Source organism: Lampetra fluviatilis, chromosome 66 (genome assembly GCF_964198595.1).
Source record: "Lampetra fluviatilis chromosome 66, kcLamFluv1.1, whole genome shotgun sequence".
In the NCBI taxonomy this organism is placed as follows: domain Eukaryota; kingdom Metazoa; phylum Chordata; class Hyperoartia; order Petromyzontiformes; family Petromyzontidae; genus Lampetra; species Lampetra fluviatilis.
Genome location: NC_136340.1, coordinates 2869712 through 2888468, shown reverse-complemented (window position 1 = coordinate 2888468; position 18757 = coordinate 2869712). Strand labels below are relative to the sequence as shown.

The following is an 18757-nucleotide window of genomic DNA, read 5'->3' as shown; positions in this document are numbered from 1 at the left end:
CTGTGCTCCCACCTCCCCCCCGTGCCCCCACCTCCCCCCCGTGCCCCCCGTGCCCCCACCTCCCCCCCGTGCCCCCACCTCCCCCCCGTGCCCCCCCCCCCCGTGCCCCCCACCTCCCCCCGTGCCCCCACCTCCCCCCCCGTGCCCCCACCTCCCCCCCGTGCCCCCACCTCCCCCCCGTGCCCCCACCTCCCCCCCGTGCCCCCACCTCCCCCCCCGTGCCCCCACCTCCCCCCCCGTGCCCCCCCTCCCCCCCCTCCCCCCCGCCCCCCCCCCCGTGCCCCCACCTCCCCCCCGTGCCCCCCCTCCCCCCCCTCCCCCCCGCCCCCCCCTCCCCCCCGCCCCCCCCCCGTGCCCCCACCTCCCCCCCCGTGCCCCCACCTCCCCCCCCGTGCCCCCCCTCCCCCCCCTCCCCCCCGCCCCCCCCCCGTGCCCCCACCTCCCCCCCCGTGCCCCCCCTCCCCCCCCTCCCCCCCGCCCCCCCCCCCGTGCCCCCACCTCCCCCCCCGTGCCCCCCCTCCCCCCCCCTCCCCCCCGCCCCCCCCTCCCCCCCGCCCCCCCCCCGTGCCCCCACCTCCCCCCCCGTGCCCCCACCTCCCCCCCCCGTGCCCCCCCTCCCCCCCCTCCCCCCCGCCCCCCCCCCCGTGCCCCCACCTCCTGCCCCGTGGCGACGTCGATGGCAGTGTAGACGGTTCCAGACGCCCTGCAGAGACACGGCGCACACTCAACACCACCACCACCACTAACTAGCCACTAAATAGCTACTAACTAGCTACTAACTAGCTACTAACTAGCTACTAACTAGCTACTAACTAGCTACTAACTAGCCACTAACTAGCTACTAACTAGCCACTAACTAGCTACTAACTAGCTACTAACTAGCTACTAACTAGCTACTAACTAGCTACTAACTAGCCACTAACTAGCTACTAACTAGCTACTAACTAGCTACTAACTAGCTACTAACTAGCTACTGCAGGGACACGGCGCACACTCAACACCACCACCACCACTAACTAGCCACTAACTAGCCACTAACTAGCCACTAACTAGCCACTAACTAGCCACTAACTAGCCACTAACTAGCCACTAACTAGCCACTAACTAGCCACTAACTAGCCACTAACTAGCCACTAACTAGCCACTAACTAGCCACTAACTAGCCACTAACTAGCCACTAACTAGCCACTAACTAGCCACTGACTAGCCACTGACTAGCCACTGACTAGCCACTGACTAGCCACTGACTAGCCACTGACTAGCCACTGACTGCCACTGACTAGCCACTGACTAGCCACTGACTAGCCACTGACTAGCCACTGACTAGCACTGACTAGCCACTAACTAGCCACTACTAGCCACTAACTAGCCACTAACTAGCCACTAACTAGCACTAACTAGCCACTAACTAGCCACTAACTAGCCACTAACTAGCCACTAACTAGCCACTAACTAGCCACTAACTAGCCACTAACTAGCCACTAACTAGCCACTAACTAGCCACTAACTAGCCACTAACTAGCCACTAACTAGCCACTAACTAGCCACTAACTAGCCACTAACTAGCCACTAACTAGCCACTAACTAGCCACTAACTAGCCACTAACTAGCCACTAACTAGCCACTAACTAGCCACTAACTAGCCACTAACTAGCCACTAACTAGCCACTAACTAGCCACTAACTAGCCACTAACTAGCCACTAACTAGCCACTAACTAGCCACTAACTAGCCACTAACTAGCCACTAACTAGCCACTAACTAGCCACTAACTAGCCACTAACTAGCCACTAACTAGCCACTAACTAGCCACTAACTAGCCACTAACTAGCCACTAACTAGCCACTAACTAGCCACTAACTAGCCACTAACTAGCCACTAACTAGCCACTAACTAGCCACTAACTAGCCACTAACTAGCCACTAACTAGCCACTAACTAGCCACTAACTAGCCACTAACTAGCCACTAACTAGCCACTAACTAGCCACTAACTAGCCACTAACTAGCCACTAACTAGCCACTAACTAGCCACTAACTAGCCACTAACTAGCCACTAACTAGCCACTAACTAGCCACTAACTAGCCACTAACTAGCCACTAACTAGCCACTAACTAGCCACTAACTAGCCACTAACTAGCCACTAACTAGCCACTAACTAGCCACTAACTAGCCACTAACTAGCCACTAACTAGCCACTAACTAGCCACTAACTAGCCACTAACTAGCCACTAACTAGCCACTAACTAGCCACTAACTAGCCACTAACTAGCCACTAACTAGCCACTAACTAGCCACTAACTAGCCACTAACTAGCCACTAACTAGCCACTAACTAGCCACTAACTAGCCACTAACTAGCCACTAACTAGCCACTAACTAGCCACTAACTAGCCACTAACTAGCCACTAACTAGCCACTAACTAGCCACTAACTAGCCACTAACTAGCCACTAACTAGCCACTAACTAGCCACTAACTAGCCACTAACTAGCCACTAACTAGCCACTAACTAGCCACTAACTAGCCACTAACTAGCCACTAACTAGCCACTAACTAGCCACTAACTAGCCACTAACTAGCCACTAACTAGCCACTAACTAGCCACTAACTAGCCACTAACTAGCCACTAACTAGCCACTAACTAGCCACTAACTAGCCACTAACTAGCCACTAACTAGCCACTAACTAGCCACTAACTAGCCACTAAACTAGCCACTAACTAGCCACTAACTAGCCACTAACTAGCCACTAACTAGCCACTAACTAGCCACTAACTAGCCACTAACTAGCCACTAACTAGCTACTAACTAGCTACTAACTAGCCACTAACTAGCCACTAACTAGCCACTAACTAGCCACTAACTAGCCACTAACTAGCCACTAACTAGCCACTAACTAGCCACTAACTAGCCACTAACTAGCCACTAACTAGCCACTAACTAGCCACTAACTAGCCACTAACTAGCCACTAACTAGCTACTAACTAGCTACTAACTAGCTACTAACTAGCACTAACTAGCCACTAACTAGCCACTAACTAGCCACTAACTAGCCACTAACTAGCCACTAACTAGCCACTAACTAGCCACTAACTAGCCACTAACTAGCCACTAACTAGCCACTAACTAGCCACTAACTAGCCACTAACTAGCCACTAACTAGCCACTAACTAGCCACTAACTAGCTACTAACTAGCTACTAACTAGCTACTAACTAGCCACTAACTAGCCACTAACTAGCCACTAACTAGCCACTAACTAGCCACTAACTAGCCACTAACTAGCCACTAACTAGCCACTAACTAGCCACTAACTAGCCACTAACTAGCCACTAACTAGCCACTAACTAGCCACTAACTAGCCACTAACTAGCCACTAACTAGCACACTACACTAACTAGCCACTAACTATCCACTAACTAGCCACTAACTAGCACTAACTAGCCACTAACTAGCCACTAACTAGCCACTAACTAGCCACTAACTAGCCACTAACTAGCCACTAACTAGCCACTAACTAGCTACTAACTAGCCACTAACTAGCCACTAACTAGCCACTAACTAGCCACTAACTAGCCACTAACTAGCCACTAACTAGCCACTAACTAGCCACTAACTAGCCACTAACTAGCCACTAACTAGCCACTAACTAGCCACTAACTAGCCACTAACTAGCCACTAACTAGCCACTAACTAGCCACTAACTAGCCACTAACTAGCCACTAACTAGCCACTAACTAGCTACTAACTAGCTACTAACTAGCTACTAACTAGCTACTAACTAGCCACTAACTAGCCACTAACTAGCCACTAACTAGCCACTAACTAGCCACTAACTAGCCACTAACTAGCTACTAACTAGCCACTAACTAGCCACTAACTAGCCACTAACTAGCCACTAACTAGCTACTAACTAGCTACTAACTAGCCACTAACTAGCCACTAACTAGCCACTAACTAGCTACTAACTAGCTACTAACTAGCTACTAACTAGCCACTAACTAGCTACTAACTAGCCACTAACTAGCCACTAACTAGCTACTAACTAGCTACTAACTAGCTACTAACTAGCCACTAACTAGCTACTAACTAGCTACTAACTAGCCACTAACTAGCCACTAACTAGCTACTAACTAGCCACTAACTAGCCACTAACTAGCTACTAACTAGCTACTAACTAGCTACTAACTAGCTACTAACTAGCGACTAACTAGCTACTAACTAGCCACTAACTAGCTACTAACTAGCTACTAACTAGCTACTAACTAGCTACTAACTAGCTACTAACTAGCCACTAACTAGCCACTAACTAGCCACTAACTAGCTACTAACTAGCCACTAACTAGCCACTAACTAGCTACTAACTAGCTACTAACTAGCTACTAACTAGCAACTAACTAGCCACTAACTAGCCACTAACTAGCCACTAACTAGCCACTAACTAGCCACTAACTAGTTACTAACTAGCCACTAACTAGCCACTAACTAGCTACTAACTAGCTACTAACTAGCTACTACTAGCTACTAACTAGCCACTAACTAGCCACTAACTAGCTACTAACTAGCCACTAACTAGCCACTAACTAGCCACTAACTAGCTACTAACTAGCTACTACTAGCTACTAACTAGCCACTAACTAGCTACTAACTAGCTACTACTAGTACTGATGATCACCGTGGCGATGATCACCGTGGCGATTATCACCGTGGCGATGATCACCGTGGCGATGATCACCGTGGCGACGATCACCGTGGCGATGATCACCGTGGCGATGATCACCGTGGTGATGATCACCGTGGCGATGATCACCGTGGCGATTATCACCGTGGCGATGATCACGTGGCGATGATCACCGTGGCGGTGATCACCGTGGCGATGATCACCGTGGCGATGATCACCGTGGCGATGATCACCGTGGCGATGATCACCGTGGCGGTGATCACCGTGGCGATTATCACCGTGGGCGGTGATCACCGTGGCGATGATCACCGTGGCGATGATCACCGTGGCGATGATCACCGTGGCGATGATCACCGTGGCGATGATCACCGTGGCGATGATCACCGTGGCGATGATCACCGTGGCGATGATCACCGTGGCGATGATCACCGTGGCGATGATCACCGTGGCGATTATCACCGTGGCGGTGATCACCGTGGCGATGATCACCGTGGCGATGATCACCGTGGCGATGATCACCGTGGCGATGATCACCGTGGCGGTGATCACCGTGGCGATGATCACCGTGGCGATGATCACCGTGGCGATGATCACGGTGAGCGGCAGTGGTGGTGACGGCGCTCACCCCTGGCCGATCTTCTCGAAGCGCGTGTACTTCTTCTTGGGGTCGCCGATCGTCACGATGGTTCCTGCACGCACACACGCACACACGGACACACACACACACAAACACACAGACACACACGGATATGTACACACGGACACACACACAGACACACACGTACACACGGACACACACACGGACACGTACACACGGACACACACACGGACACACACACACGGACACACACACACGGACACACACACACGGACACACAAACACACACACACACAGACACACACACGGATATGTACACACGGACACACACACAGACACACACAGACACACACACACACGGACACGGACACACACACACGGACACACACACACGGACACACAAACACACAGACACACACACACACGGATATGTACACACGGACACACACAGACACACACAGACAAACACACACACGGACACGTACACACGGACACACACACGGACACACACACACGGACACACACACACGGACACACACACACACAAACACACGGACACACACACGGACACACACACACACACAGACACACACACGGACACACACACACACACAGACACACACACGGACACACACACACACACGGACACACACACACGGACACACACACAAACATACAGACACACACACGGACACACACGGACACACAGACACACACGGAGGAACACACACGGACACAAAGTCAAAGATCCCCCGTGTAGCCTTAACAGACTGTAGGGGCAAGTGCTGTTAGCAAGCACCTATGAAGGCCGGACCGGCACACGAGGGGGTGGGTGGCCAGCACCACGCCCGGCCGCCTTTGTCTCCCCAGCAGCGATGTTTACTACACACCGGACCAGGTACTCATTTGAGTACTACTAGTACTAGTAGTATAGTACTACGACTACCAGTACTAGGACGAGTGGTACTATGAGTAGTACTATGAGTGGTACTATTAGTAGTACTATGAGTAGTACTATTAGCAGTACTATTAGTAGTACTATTAGTAGTACTATTAGCAGTACTATTAGCAGTACTATTAGTAGTACTATTAGTAGTACTATTAGCAGTACTATTAGCAGTACTATTAGTAGTACTATTAGTAGTACTATTAGCAGTACTATTAGTAGTACTATTAGTAGTACTATTAGTAGTACTATTAGCAGTACTATTAGCAGTACTATTAGTAGTACTATTAGTAGTACTATTAGTAGTACTATTAGTAGTACTATTAGCAGTACTATTAGTAGTACTATTAGTAGTACTATTAGTAGTACTATTAGTAGTACTATTAGCAGTACTATTAGTAGTACTATTAGTAGTACTATTAGTAGTACTATTAGTAGTACTATTAGCAGTACTATTAGCAGTACTATTAGTAGTACTATTAGTAGTACTATTAGCAGTACTATTAGTAGTACTATTAGTAGTACTATTAGTAGTACTATTAGTAGTACTATTAGCAGTACTATTAGCAGTACTATTAGTAGTACTATTAGCAGTACTATTAGCAGTACTATTAGCAGTACTATTAGTAGTACTATTAGCAGTACTATTAGCAGTACTATTAGTAGTACTATTAGTAGTACTATTAGCAGTACTATTAGCAGTACTATTAGTAGTACTATTAGCAGTACTATTAGCAGTACTATTAGTAGTACTATTAGTAGTACTATTAGTAGTACTATTAGTAGTACTATTAGCAGTACTATTAGTAGTACTATTAGTAGTACTATTAGTAGTACTATTAGTAGTACTATTAGTAGTACTATTAGTAGTACTATTAGTAGTACTATTAGCAGTACTATTAGCAGTACTATTAGCAGTACTATTAGTAGTACTATTAGTAGTACTATTAGTAGTACTATTAGTAGTACTATTAGCAGTACTATTAGTAGTACTATTAGTAGTACTATTAGTAGTACTATTAGTAGTACTATTAGCAGTACTATTAGCAGTACTATTAGCAGTACTATTAGCAGTACTATTAGTAGTACTATTAGCAGTACTATTAGCAGTACTATTAGCAGTACTATTAGCAGTACTATTAGCAGTACTATTAGCAGTACTATTAGCAGTACTATTAGCAGTACTATTAGCAGTACTATTAGTAGTACTATTAGCAGTACTATTAGCAGTACTATTAGTAGTACTATTAGTAGTACTATTAGTAGTACTATTAGTAGTACTATTAGCAGTACTATTAGCAGTACTATTAGCAGTACTATTAGCAGTACTATTAGTAGTACTATTAGCAGTACTATTAGCAGTACTATTAGTAGTACTATTAGCAGTACTATTAGCAGTACTATTAGCAGTACTATTAGCAGTACTATTAGTAGTACTATTAGCAGTACTATTAGCAGTACTATTAGTAGTACTATTAGTAGTACTATTAGCAGTACTATTAGCAGTACTATTAGCAGTACTATTAGTAGTACTAGCAGTCCTAGCACTCTGTGTGTGTGTAACTCACGCAGCTCCGCCACTACCTCGTCACCTTGACCTACTACGAATACCAGCACTGGTGTAATAGTACGAGTAGTAGTACTAGTACCAGAGGTGTGGACTCGAGTCATGTGACTTGGACTCGAGTCAGACTCGAGTCATGAATTTGATGACTTGCGACTCGACTTGGACTTGCATAACAATGACTTTGTCCCACCTATGAGATGTGGACTCGAGTCATGTGACTTGGACTCGAGTCAGACTCGAGTCATGAATTTGATGACTTGCGACTCGACTTGGACTTGCATAACAATGACTTTGTCCCACCTATGAGATGTGGACTCGAGTCATGTGACTTGGACTCGAGTCAGACTCGAGTCATGAATTTGATGACTTGCGACTCGACTTGGACTTGCATAGCAATGACTTTGTCCCACCTATGAGATGTGGACTCGAGTCATGTGACTTGGACTCGAGTCAGACTCGAGTCATGAATTTGATGACTTGCGACTCGACTTGGACTTGCATAACAATGACTTTGTCCCACCTATGAGATGTGGACTCGAGTCATGTGACTTGGACTCGAGTCAGACTCGAGTCATGAATTTGATGACTTGCGACTCGACTTGGACTTGCATAGCAATGACTTTGTCCCACCTATGAGATGTGGACTCGAGTCATGTGACTTGGACTCGAGTCATGAATTTGATGACTTGCGACTCGACTTGGACTTGCATAACAATGACTTTGTCCCACCTATGAGATGTGGACTCGAGTCATGTGACTTGGACTCGAGTCATGAATTTGATGACTTGCGACTCGACTTGGACTTGCATAACAATGACTTTGTCCCACCTATGAGATGTGGACTCGAGTCATGTGACTTGGACTCGAGTCAGACTCGAGTCATGAATTTGATGACTTGCGACTCGACTTGGACTTGCATAACAATGACTTTGTCCCACCTATGAGATGTGGACTCGAGTCATGTGACTTGGACTCGAGTCATGAATTTGATGACTTGCGACTCGACTTGGACTTGCATAACAATGACTTTGTCCCACCTATGAGATGTGGACTCGAGTCATGTGACTTGGACTCGAGTCAGACTCGAGTCATGAATTTGATGACTTGCGACTCGACTTGGACTTGCATAGCAATGACTTTGTCCCACCTATGAGATGTGGACTCGAGTCATGTGACTTGGACTCGAGTCAGACTCGAGTCATGAATTTGATGACTTGCGACTCGACTTGGACTTGCATAACAATGACTTTGTCCCACCTCTGACTAGTACTATACTACTACTAGTGTAGTAGAGTTCACGACTCTTGGACGCCGGAGTTGGAGGCACACGGGTTTATTCGCACAGCACGGTTCTGGCATACCACACTAGAGGGGGTGTCGGCCCCCTCACCCGGCTAGCTGGGGATACACACGCTAGCTACTTCCTAGCCTGCCTCCTAGTCCTCCCCTAACGGGCTAGGGGAGGCTATCTGGCCCGACGCTGGTAAGTCGGGCCCGGTACCCTGAGTCCCAGGCCAGCGCTGACAGGAGCACCGGCTCTGGATCTCGGGACCACGCCGCTGACTCGGTCCTGTTCGGCCCTGATGAGGACGGCGAACCAGGGGAGTCCAGGGCTCTAGCTAAGACGTCTTCAGTCTTCACTGGTTAGCTTCACAAGACCCCCGAGCCCTCCGATACATCCCCTTTGATACCCAACCCCCCGCTGAGGGGTGGGGCCCCCCCGGGGTGCCTGGCGCGGACGTCGTAGAGAACACCTCCCCGTGCACTCACGTAGCCCCGCCCACTGTGTTTGTTTGCCATAAGCTGCCATGCATAACGGGCTCTCTCTCTAACACCCCTACACTAGTACTATACTACTAGTAGTAGTATAGTACTAGTAGTACTACTACTAGTACTACTACGACTACCAGTACTAGGACGAGTGGTACTATTAGTAGTACTATTAGTAGTACTATTAGTAGTACTATTAGCAGTACTATTAGTAGTACTAGCAGTCCTAGTACTCTGTGTGTGTGTAACTCACGCAGCTCCTCCACTACCTCGTCACCTTGACCTACTACGAATACCAGCACTGGTGTAATAACACTGTGGAGACGGCTTGTGGAATCGGTCCTTTTATTTACTTTCCTCGGTTCACAAGCACTCCCCCCGTTGCTGTCAGGCAACGGGGGGAGTGGGCAGACAGATCGCAAGAGACGCACCGCCACGTGGCACCCGGAGCCCCGCTCGCGCGTGGCCCCCCCCCCCCCTCTCTCCCCGTTCCTCGTCTGACCACGTGTCCCTCGGCTCTTCCCTTATTTAATGCCGGGGTCACGTGGTACGCTCCAGCCAATCCTCAACAGCCTGCGCCGCATGTTCCAGATTCCCCCATCAACTCCCGGGACCACGCCCCTCACCTGTCTTCCCATTGGCTGAGACCAAAACCAGCAGAACCAATCACGCTAGCTGACACCCCTCGATCACGCCAGGGCCACGCTCCCAGGCTCTCCCCCCCATTGGCTGTAGAGCAGGACCGGCAGAGCCAATCACCACGTGAGCCGGACATAGGCTCTCATTACACACGTGTAGAGGAGTAAAATGGGGACGTGACGTCACGTGTGCCGTTCAGTGCGATGACGTCACGTCTCCTGGAGACCCCGTGACGTGAGCGGGGTCACTGTGGGAACGGGCTGAGTAAACAGGGTGAAGAGGGAACCAGTGGGTAGAGAGAGGGGATCGAGTGGCGAGTCTGGGGAGAAGCCGGTGGTAGCCGTAGAGGTGCTCTCTCTCCGCTCGGTGGAGTCGGCAAAGTCCACGATCCGACACGAGAGAGAGACCGGAGCTAGTCGGCAGGGACCCGGACTCAGAGTAGGACCCCCCTAGCCCCTGGGAGTTGTGTACCCTGCTGTGTGTTATTGTAACAGCTTTAATAAACCCTCAGCGAAAGCCCTTAACTTACCTCCATCTACGAGTACGTCCGTCGGAACTTCTCTACACTAGGACTAGTGGTATTATTGGTAGTACTATTAGTAGTACTAAAGTAGCGGCGTCGTTGAGCGCTGTACGCGGTTGCCACGACTTGCAGCCCGTAGTGACGGCATCGTGTCAACAGCGAGCAGAAGGGAGCCTAAGGGCGATGAGTCAGGCTGTTGGGCAGAGGTCGCAAACGGGTTTTGATTCCTTACCCGTACCCGTACCCGGCCGCACCAGGGTCGAAAATGGGTACCCGTACCCGGCCGGGTATCGGGTAGGGTACGGTTATCGTGTACCCGATTGCGACCTCTGGGATGAAGCCATGTTGCAGGCGCGGGTGGGTTGATTCTAGGAACTTGAATTGTGAGAAGAGACAAGACGTTGGGAAATGAGTGACAAACGGTGACTCACCAGTGACTCACGGCCTACCCGTACCCGGCCGGGTAGGGGTAGCCGGGTATCGGGTAGGGTACGGGTATCGGGTACACGGTTGCGACCTCTACAGTTGGGCCAAGGTAACCCCTAACACACAGCTCGGGACCACAGGCACAAACCCCCAGACGACCCCCAGGAAGGGGTCTGGGGGATAACGTCACTGCCCCAGGCCGTTCCAGACGGTTCCGGAAGGGACGGGCAGTCGCCGTTCACCAGAAGACCCGAGAGTTGCCCAGGAGCTGCCGCCGTGAAGAGCCGAAGCGAAGAGCCCAAAGGGCTGAAGCCGAACGAACCTCCTGGCTAGGGTCGGGCCAAAAGCTTCACCGGTGAAGAGGCTGGAGCGTAGCCGGTGCTGGGCGGGCTAGCCGGAGGGAATTCCTCCTCCTAAAGTGTAGGGTGGAAGGGGCCGTAGCCCTTTGTGTTATTGTTACGTTAAAAATAAACGCGCTGCCTACAGACGAGAGAAGTCTCCGCAAGTTTTATACCCACTACACTATTCGTAGTACTGGTACACATAGTGATGCGTGTGTGTGCGTGTGTGTGTGTGGAGGAGGCTCGTGAAGGACGCTACTGGGCAGTTGGAGGCAGTCGCCCTCCAACAACAACGGAGGGCGGAGGAGCGACGCTCACAACAACGAGCGGAGCGCCGGGTGGCTAAAGCAAAGCAAGTTGGTACAGTAGGGGGCACAGGTGGTGCATCAGCCAGTCATCTCGGTCATCTCGGTCAGTCGACCCGTGGCACCTGCTTGGTCTGCCCCGTGACCTCCTGCCAGCGGGCGTTCGACACTTCACGTGGCCTCAAGGTGCACATGGCCTGGCACAAGCGTCGTGGTGACGTCACCGCCACTTAGTGGCGAATGGAGGTTGTTGTTGTTGTGTGTGTGTGTGACTCACGCAGCTTCTCCAGTATCTCCTCATCCGTCATCTTGTTCTTGCGCCGCTGGCGATTGTCGTTGGTGGTCCCCACCGTCGCCGTGGCGACCGTCGCCGGGGCGACCGTCGCCGGGGCGACCGTCGCCGCGGTCGCCGTCGCCGACGGGAACGGCCTCGGCGACGTCGGCGTGGGCGACGGGGTCGGGCTGTCCGTCGGCGGGGTCATCGCCATGGAGACCGCCTCCTTCGGCTGCGGGGGGGCGGCCGTCCCGGCGGAGGTGGCGGTCGTCACGGCGACGGGGAGGGGCGGTCCCGCGTTGATTGGCTGCTGCTGCTGATGGTGATGATGCTGATGATGATGCTGCTGCTGCTGCTGGCTCCGACTCACAGGCTCCAGCACTGAGCGGGTGTAGATCTGGCACAAGGACGACACGTGCGTGCGTGCGTGCGCGTGCGTGTGTGTCGAACTTCTTTCGCGCCATGCGTAGCCAAGCGTGCTACGTGCGTGTGCGGTGCAATAGCGCCGGCCGGTGGACAGCAGCGGTAGCTGCGGTGGAGCTCGCGCGCCGGCGAGGGCGTGGGCAAGGCGGAGGAACTGGGACAAGGGTCACGGAGGGCCCCGTCTGGAGGCCCCTGGAACCTGCTAGCGCAGCGGTGCCAAACCTTTCTGGTGGAAGATAATTTTTTCACGGACCGGGGGGAGGGGGGGGGGGCGGCGGATTCATCATTGGGTCTTTCTTTCCCCCTTTTCAAAGAAGCTCTCCGGCGACGTGTGTTGTTTACTCATTGTGGCTCGGGGTTGGCTTGCGGGCTTGCCATAACTGTGACTGAGATAAGGGCGCGGTGTGGGAGAGAGGCGCGGACGGAAGTGGTGAATAAAACAATGTGGCCGGGCTCCACGCGCGGACTCACCGCCCTCACCTCCTGCCGCTGTGCGGCCCGGTTCCTAACAGGCCCCGGACCGGTACCAGTCCGCGGCCCGTGGGTTGGGGGGACCCCCCCTGCGCTAGCGGGTTCGAGAAGGGAGGCGCTGTCAGGGTAGGAGCCAGGGCCACGCCGGGAGAATAAAAGGAGTCGAGAGCGGGGGGCTCAGGGCTGCCATTAGCAGGAGGAGTCGACTCGTCTTGTTTCCGCTGAACGTCCCCGCTAGATACGGCGCTACGAAGGAGAGCAGTGGGCTGTCTCGGTGTCTCGGTCAGCGGCATCAGCGTCAGACGGCCCGGTGCCGTGTACAGGCCGGGCTGAGCTACCGTGGGGAGTGTGCGCACGAGACCGTGGAAGTTGTCAATAAAGAAAGCGCCCCCCTAGAAACTCTGAATCGTTGACACCGCGTGTGTGTGTGTTGAACTTATTTGGCACCGTAAGTAGACAAACCGTGCTTTGTGTGCGTGTTGAACTTCTTTCGCGCCGTACGTAATCGGTTAACACAGGGTAAAGGAGCAGCCCCTGCAAGTGCTTGCTCACGTAAAATTACCACGACCTCCCGCGTACCAGACGAGGTAGTCAACATCTCGTGGCCACCAGCGATCTCGCCCGCTCACCGATTTCGTGTGCTCGGGCCGAGGAGCGATGGCCGGAGGCGGGCTGTCGTCATCCTCATCCTCCTCCTCCTCGTCCTCCTCCTCCTCGTCCTCCTCATCGTCGTCATCGTCATCGTCCGAGTCTTCATCCTCGGAGCAGGGCGGCGCCGGCGGGGGCTCCACTCCACGCTTGCGGCTCTGCTGCAGCGTCGACTGCGGCTGTGGCGTTGGCAGCAGCAGTTGTAGCAGTTGTAGTAGCAGTAGCAGGAGCCACTCAATCACCCGCACGCTCGCCCGCTCGCCCGCTCACCTCGCCCGCCCAAGTGGTCGCATGTTCTCTCGCCCGCCCGCTTGCTCGTTCTCTTGCCCGCCCGCTCGCCCGCTCGCCCGCCCACTCGCCCATCCGCTCACCCGCTCTCTCGCCCATCCGCTCACCCGCCCATTTACCCGCTCTCTCGCCCGCCCGCCCGCTTGCTCGTTCTCTTGCCCACTCACTTGCCCGCTCGCTCACCCACTCGCCCGTCCGTTCACCCACTCGCCCATCCGCTCACCCGCCCGTTTACCCGCTCTCTCGCTCACTCTCTCGCCCGCCCCCCCACCTGCCCGCCCGCCCGCTCGCCCATCCGCTCACTCGCCCGTTTACCCGCTCTCTCACCCGCTCGCTTGCCTGCTCGCCTGCCCACTCGCCCATCCGGTCACCCGCCCGTTTACCCGCTCACTTGCCCGCTCGCCCGCCCGCTCGCCCATCTGCTCTCTCGCCCACTCACCCGCTCACCCGCTCACCCGCCCGCCCGCTCACTGGCGACGGTCAGGGTCCTCGCTTACTGATAAAGAGCTCCACAGGATCTCAGCGGGGGGCCTTGAACGTGGTCAAATGAAGAATAGTTTCTGGTTTTAAGAACTTTTAAAAAAAGTCAACACTTAAAAATCAATCTTCTTGGTTCTTTCGGTAAAGTCACGTAGAAGGGAAACAATTAAATAATAAAAATATGAAACAATTAAATTCTCACGACGTTTTATATTTTTATTATTTTTATTATTGAATTGTTTCCCTTCTACGTGACTTTACCGAAAGAACCGAGAATACGAATCCCTGCAGTGAAGACTTTAGCGGGGCTTTGTCTGCTCGGATGGGGATGTCTTCGTGTCGCATTACTCTGCGCTACTACCCATGCTGTGTTTGTAACCCCCCCACGTGTGCCCCCCACACCGCCCCTGCCGGGCCGTCTGCGAGATCAAAGAGCTTCGCAGCTTATCGGACTTCTCCTCCCGCAGTGCGAATGCATTGGCGGGCGCGTTCGTGGAGTGGACAGAGAATCGAAGTACGTGACGTGGTGGGGGGGGGGGGGTGGGGGGGGGCCTCACCAGGCTGGAGTGGGGGGTCCTCAACTCGGCTGCCTTCTCTGCGAACGAGAAAACAAAGACCACGGTTGGGGGGGGGCGGGGAGGAGAGAGAGCGCGTGCCAGGCGCGGTGCACGTCGACAGCGCCGTCGGACGTTGGGCGATGTTAGGCGTCGACGGGGGCGATCGTCATCGTCACGATCACCATCGTTATCGTCATAATTGCCATCGTCGTCATGATTGCCATCATCATCATCATAGCCATCATCATCGTCATCGTCATGATCACCATCATCATCATCATGATTGTCATCGTCATAATCACCATCACCATCGTTATTGTCATGATTGCCATCGTCATCGTCATGATCACCATCACCATTGTTATCGTCATGATCGCCATCATCGTCATCGTCATGATCACCATCGTCATGATCGCCATCACCATCGTCATCATCACCATCATCGTCATCATTATCGTCATCATCATCATCGCCATCATCGTCATCATCATCGTCATGATCGCCATCATCGTCGTCATCGTCATCACCATCATCATCGTCATGATCACCATCATCGTCATGATCGTCATGATATCGCCATCATCATCGTCATGATCGCCATCATCGTCATGATCGTCATGATATCGCCATCATCATCGTTATGATCGCCATCATCGTCATCGTCATGATATCGCCATCATCATCGTCATGATCGCCATCATCGTCGTCATCGTCATCACCATCATCATCGTCATGATCACCATCATCGTCATGATCGTCATGATATCGCCATCATCATCGTCATGATCGCCATCATCGTCATGATCGTCATGATATCGCCATCATCATCGTTATGATCGCCATCATCGTCATCGTCATGATATCGCCATCATCATCGTCATGATCGCCATCATCGTCGTCATCGTCATCACCATCATCATCGTCATGATCACCATCATCGTCATGATCGTCATGATATCGCCATCATCATCGTCATGATCGCCATCATCGTCATGATCGTCATGATATCGCCATCATCATCGTCATGATCGCCATCATCGTCGTCATCGTCATCACCATCATCATCGTCATGATCGCCATCATCGTCATGATCGTCATGATATCGCCATCATCATCGTCATGATCGCCATCATCATCATGATCGTCATGATATCGCCATCATCATCGTCATGATCGCCATCATCGTCATCGTCATGATGGCCATCACCATCGTCATCATCACCATCATCGTCATCATCGTCATCGTTATCATCGTCATGATCGCCATCACCATCGTCATCATCGCCATCATCATGATCGCGTCCATCATCATCATCATCATCGCCATCATCGTCGTCATCATCGTCATGATCATCATCATCAACATCACCATTATAGTTATCGTCATCGCGATGATCGTCATCATCATCATCGCAATCATCATCGTCATCGCCATCATCATTAGAACCTCAACCATCATCGTCAGAATCATCAGAACCACCATCGTCAGAACCACCATTGTTCTGGGTGCCTGACCGGGCGATCGGGCGAGGTGGTTGTGGTGATTACCAGGCAGCGAGGAGAAGCTCACGTACTCCTGGTGGACAGACTGACTTAGCGACTCACTCACTCATCGGCTGACTGACCGGGTGACTGACCAGCTGACTGACCAGCTGACTGACCGGCTGACTGACTGGCTGACTGACCAGCTGACCGGGCGACCGGGTGGTTGTGGTAACTACCGGGCAGCGATGAGAAGCTCATGTACTTCTGGTGGACAGACTGACTTAGCGACTCACTCACTCATTGGCTGACTGACAGGCTGACTGACCAGCTGACTGACCAGCTGACTGACCAGCTGACTGACCAGCTGACTGACCAGCTGACTGACCGGCTGACTGACTGACCGGCTGACTGACCAGTTGACTGACCAGCTGACCAGGTGGTTGTGGTAACTACCGGGCAGCGATGAGAAGCTCATGTACTTCTGGTGGACAGACTGACTTAGCGACTCACTCATCGGCTGACTGACCAGCTGACTGACCAGCTGACTGACCAGCTGACTGACCGGCTGACTGACCAGCTGACTGACCAGCTGACTGACCAGCTGACCGGGCGACCGGGTGGTTGTGGTAACTACCGGGCAGCGATGAGAAGCTCATGTACTTCTGGTGGACAGACTGACTTAGCGACTCACTCATCGGCTGACTGACCAGCTGACTGACCGGCTGACTGACCAGCTGACTGACCGGCTGACTGACCAGCTGACTGACCAGCTGACTGACCAGCTGACCGGGCGACCGAGTGGTTGTGGCAACTACCGGGCAGCGATGAGAAGCTCATGTACTTCTGGTGGACAGACTGACTTAGCGACTCACTCATCGGCTGACTGACCAGCTGACTGGCCGGCTGACTGACCGGCTGACTGACCGGCTGACTGACCGGCTGACTGACCGGCTGACTGACCGGCTGACTGACCGGCTGACTGGCCGGCTGACTGACCGGCTGACTGACCGGCTGACTGACCGGCTGACTGACCGGCTGACTGACCGGCTGACTGACCGGCTGACTGACCGGCTGACTGACCGGCTGACTGACCGGCTGACTGACCGGCTGACTGACCGGCTGACTGACCGGCTGACTGACCGGCTGACTGACCGGCTGACTGGCCGGCTGACTGACCGGCTGACTGACCGGCTGACTGACCGGCTGACTGACCGGCTGACTGACCGGCTGACTGACCAGCTGACTGACCGGCTGACTGACCAGCTGACTGACCAGCTGACTGACCAGCTGACTGACCGGCTGACTGACCGGCTGACTGACCGGCTGACTGACCAGCTGACTGACCGGCTGACTGACCGGCTGACTGACCAGCTGACTGACCAGCTGACTGACTGACCGGCTGACTGACCAGTTGACTGACCAGCTGACCGGGTGGTTGTGGTAACTACCGGGCAGCGATGAGAAGCTCATGTACTTCTGGTGGACAGACTGACTTAGCGACTCACTCATCGGCTGACTGACCGGCTGACTGACCGGCTGACTGACCGGCTGACTGACCGGCTGACTGACCGGCTGACTGACCAGCTGACTGACCAGCTGACTGACCGGCTGACTGACCGGCTGACTGACCGGCTGACTGACCGGCTGACTGACTGACCGGCTGACTGACCAGTTGACTGACCAGCTGACCGGGTGGTTGTGGTAACTACCGGGCAGCGATGAGAAGCTCATGTACTTCTGGTGGACAGACTGACTTAGCGACTCACTCATCGGCTGACTGACCGGCTGACTGACCGGCTGACTGACCGGCTGACTGACCGGCTGACTGACCGGCTGACTGACCGGCTGACTGACCGGCTGACTGACCGGCTGACTGACCGGCTGACTGACCGGCTGACTGACCGGCTGACTGACCGGCTGACTGACCGGCTGACTGACCGGCTGACTGACCGGCTGACTGACCGGCTGACTGACCAGCTGACTGACCAGCTGACTGACCGGCTGACTGACCGGCTGACTGACCAGCTGACTAGCCGGCTGACTGACCGGCTGACTGACCGGCTGACTGACCGGCTGACTGACCAGCTGACTGACCAGCTGACTGACCAGCTGACTGACCAGCTGACTGACCGGCTGACTGACCAGCTGACTGACAGGCTGACTGACCAGCTGACTGACCAGCTGACTGACCAGCTGACTGACAGGCTGACTGACCAGCTGACTGACCGGCTGACTGACAGGCTGACTGACCAGCTGACTGACCAGCTGACTGACCGGCTGACTGACCGGCTGACTGACCAGCTGACTGACCGGCTGACTGACAGGCTGACTGACCAGC

General features: G+C 53.2%; 1 protein-coding gene across 5 annotated transcripts in view; it reads right to left on the bottom strand.

Annotated features, from left to right (window-relative positions):
* LOC144952207 (serine/threonine-protein kinase PAK 3-like) overlaps positions 1-18757 on the bottom strand; it is a 97411-nt gene that overhangs the window by 19851 nt on the left and 58803 nt on the right. For all 5 annotated transcript variants that reach the window (XM_078882614.1, XM_078882617.1, XM_078882616.1 and 2 more), the window contains 5 exons: positions 14935-14972; positions 13591-13788; positions 12071-12464; positions 5304-5367; positions 655-703 (listed from right to left, as the gene is read on the bottom strand). In XM_078882614.1, coding sequence (XP_078738740.1) covers positions 655-703; positions 5304-5367; positions 12071-12464; positions 13591-13788; positions 14935-14972 — 743 coding nt within the window. The remainder of the gene's footprint in view (positions 1-654; positions 704-5303; positions 5368-12070; positions 12465-13590; positions 13789-14934; positions 14973-18757) is intronic.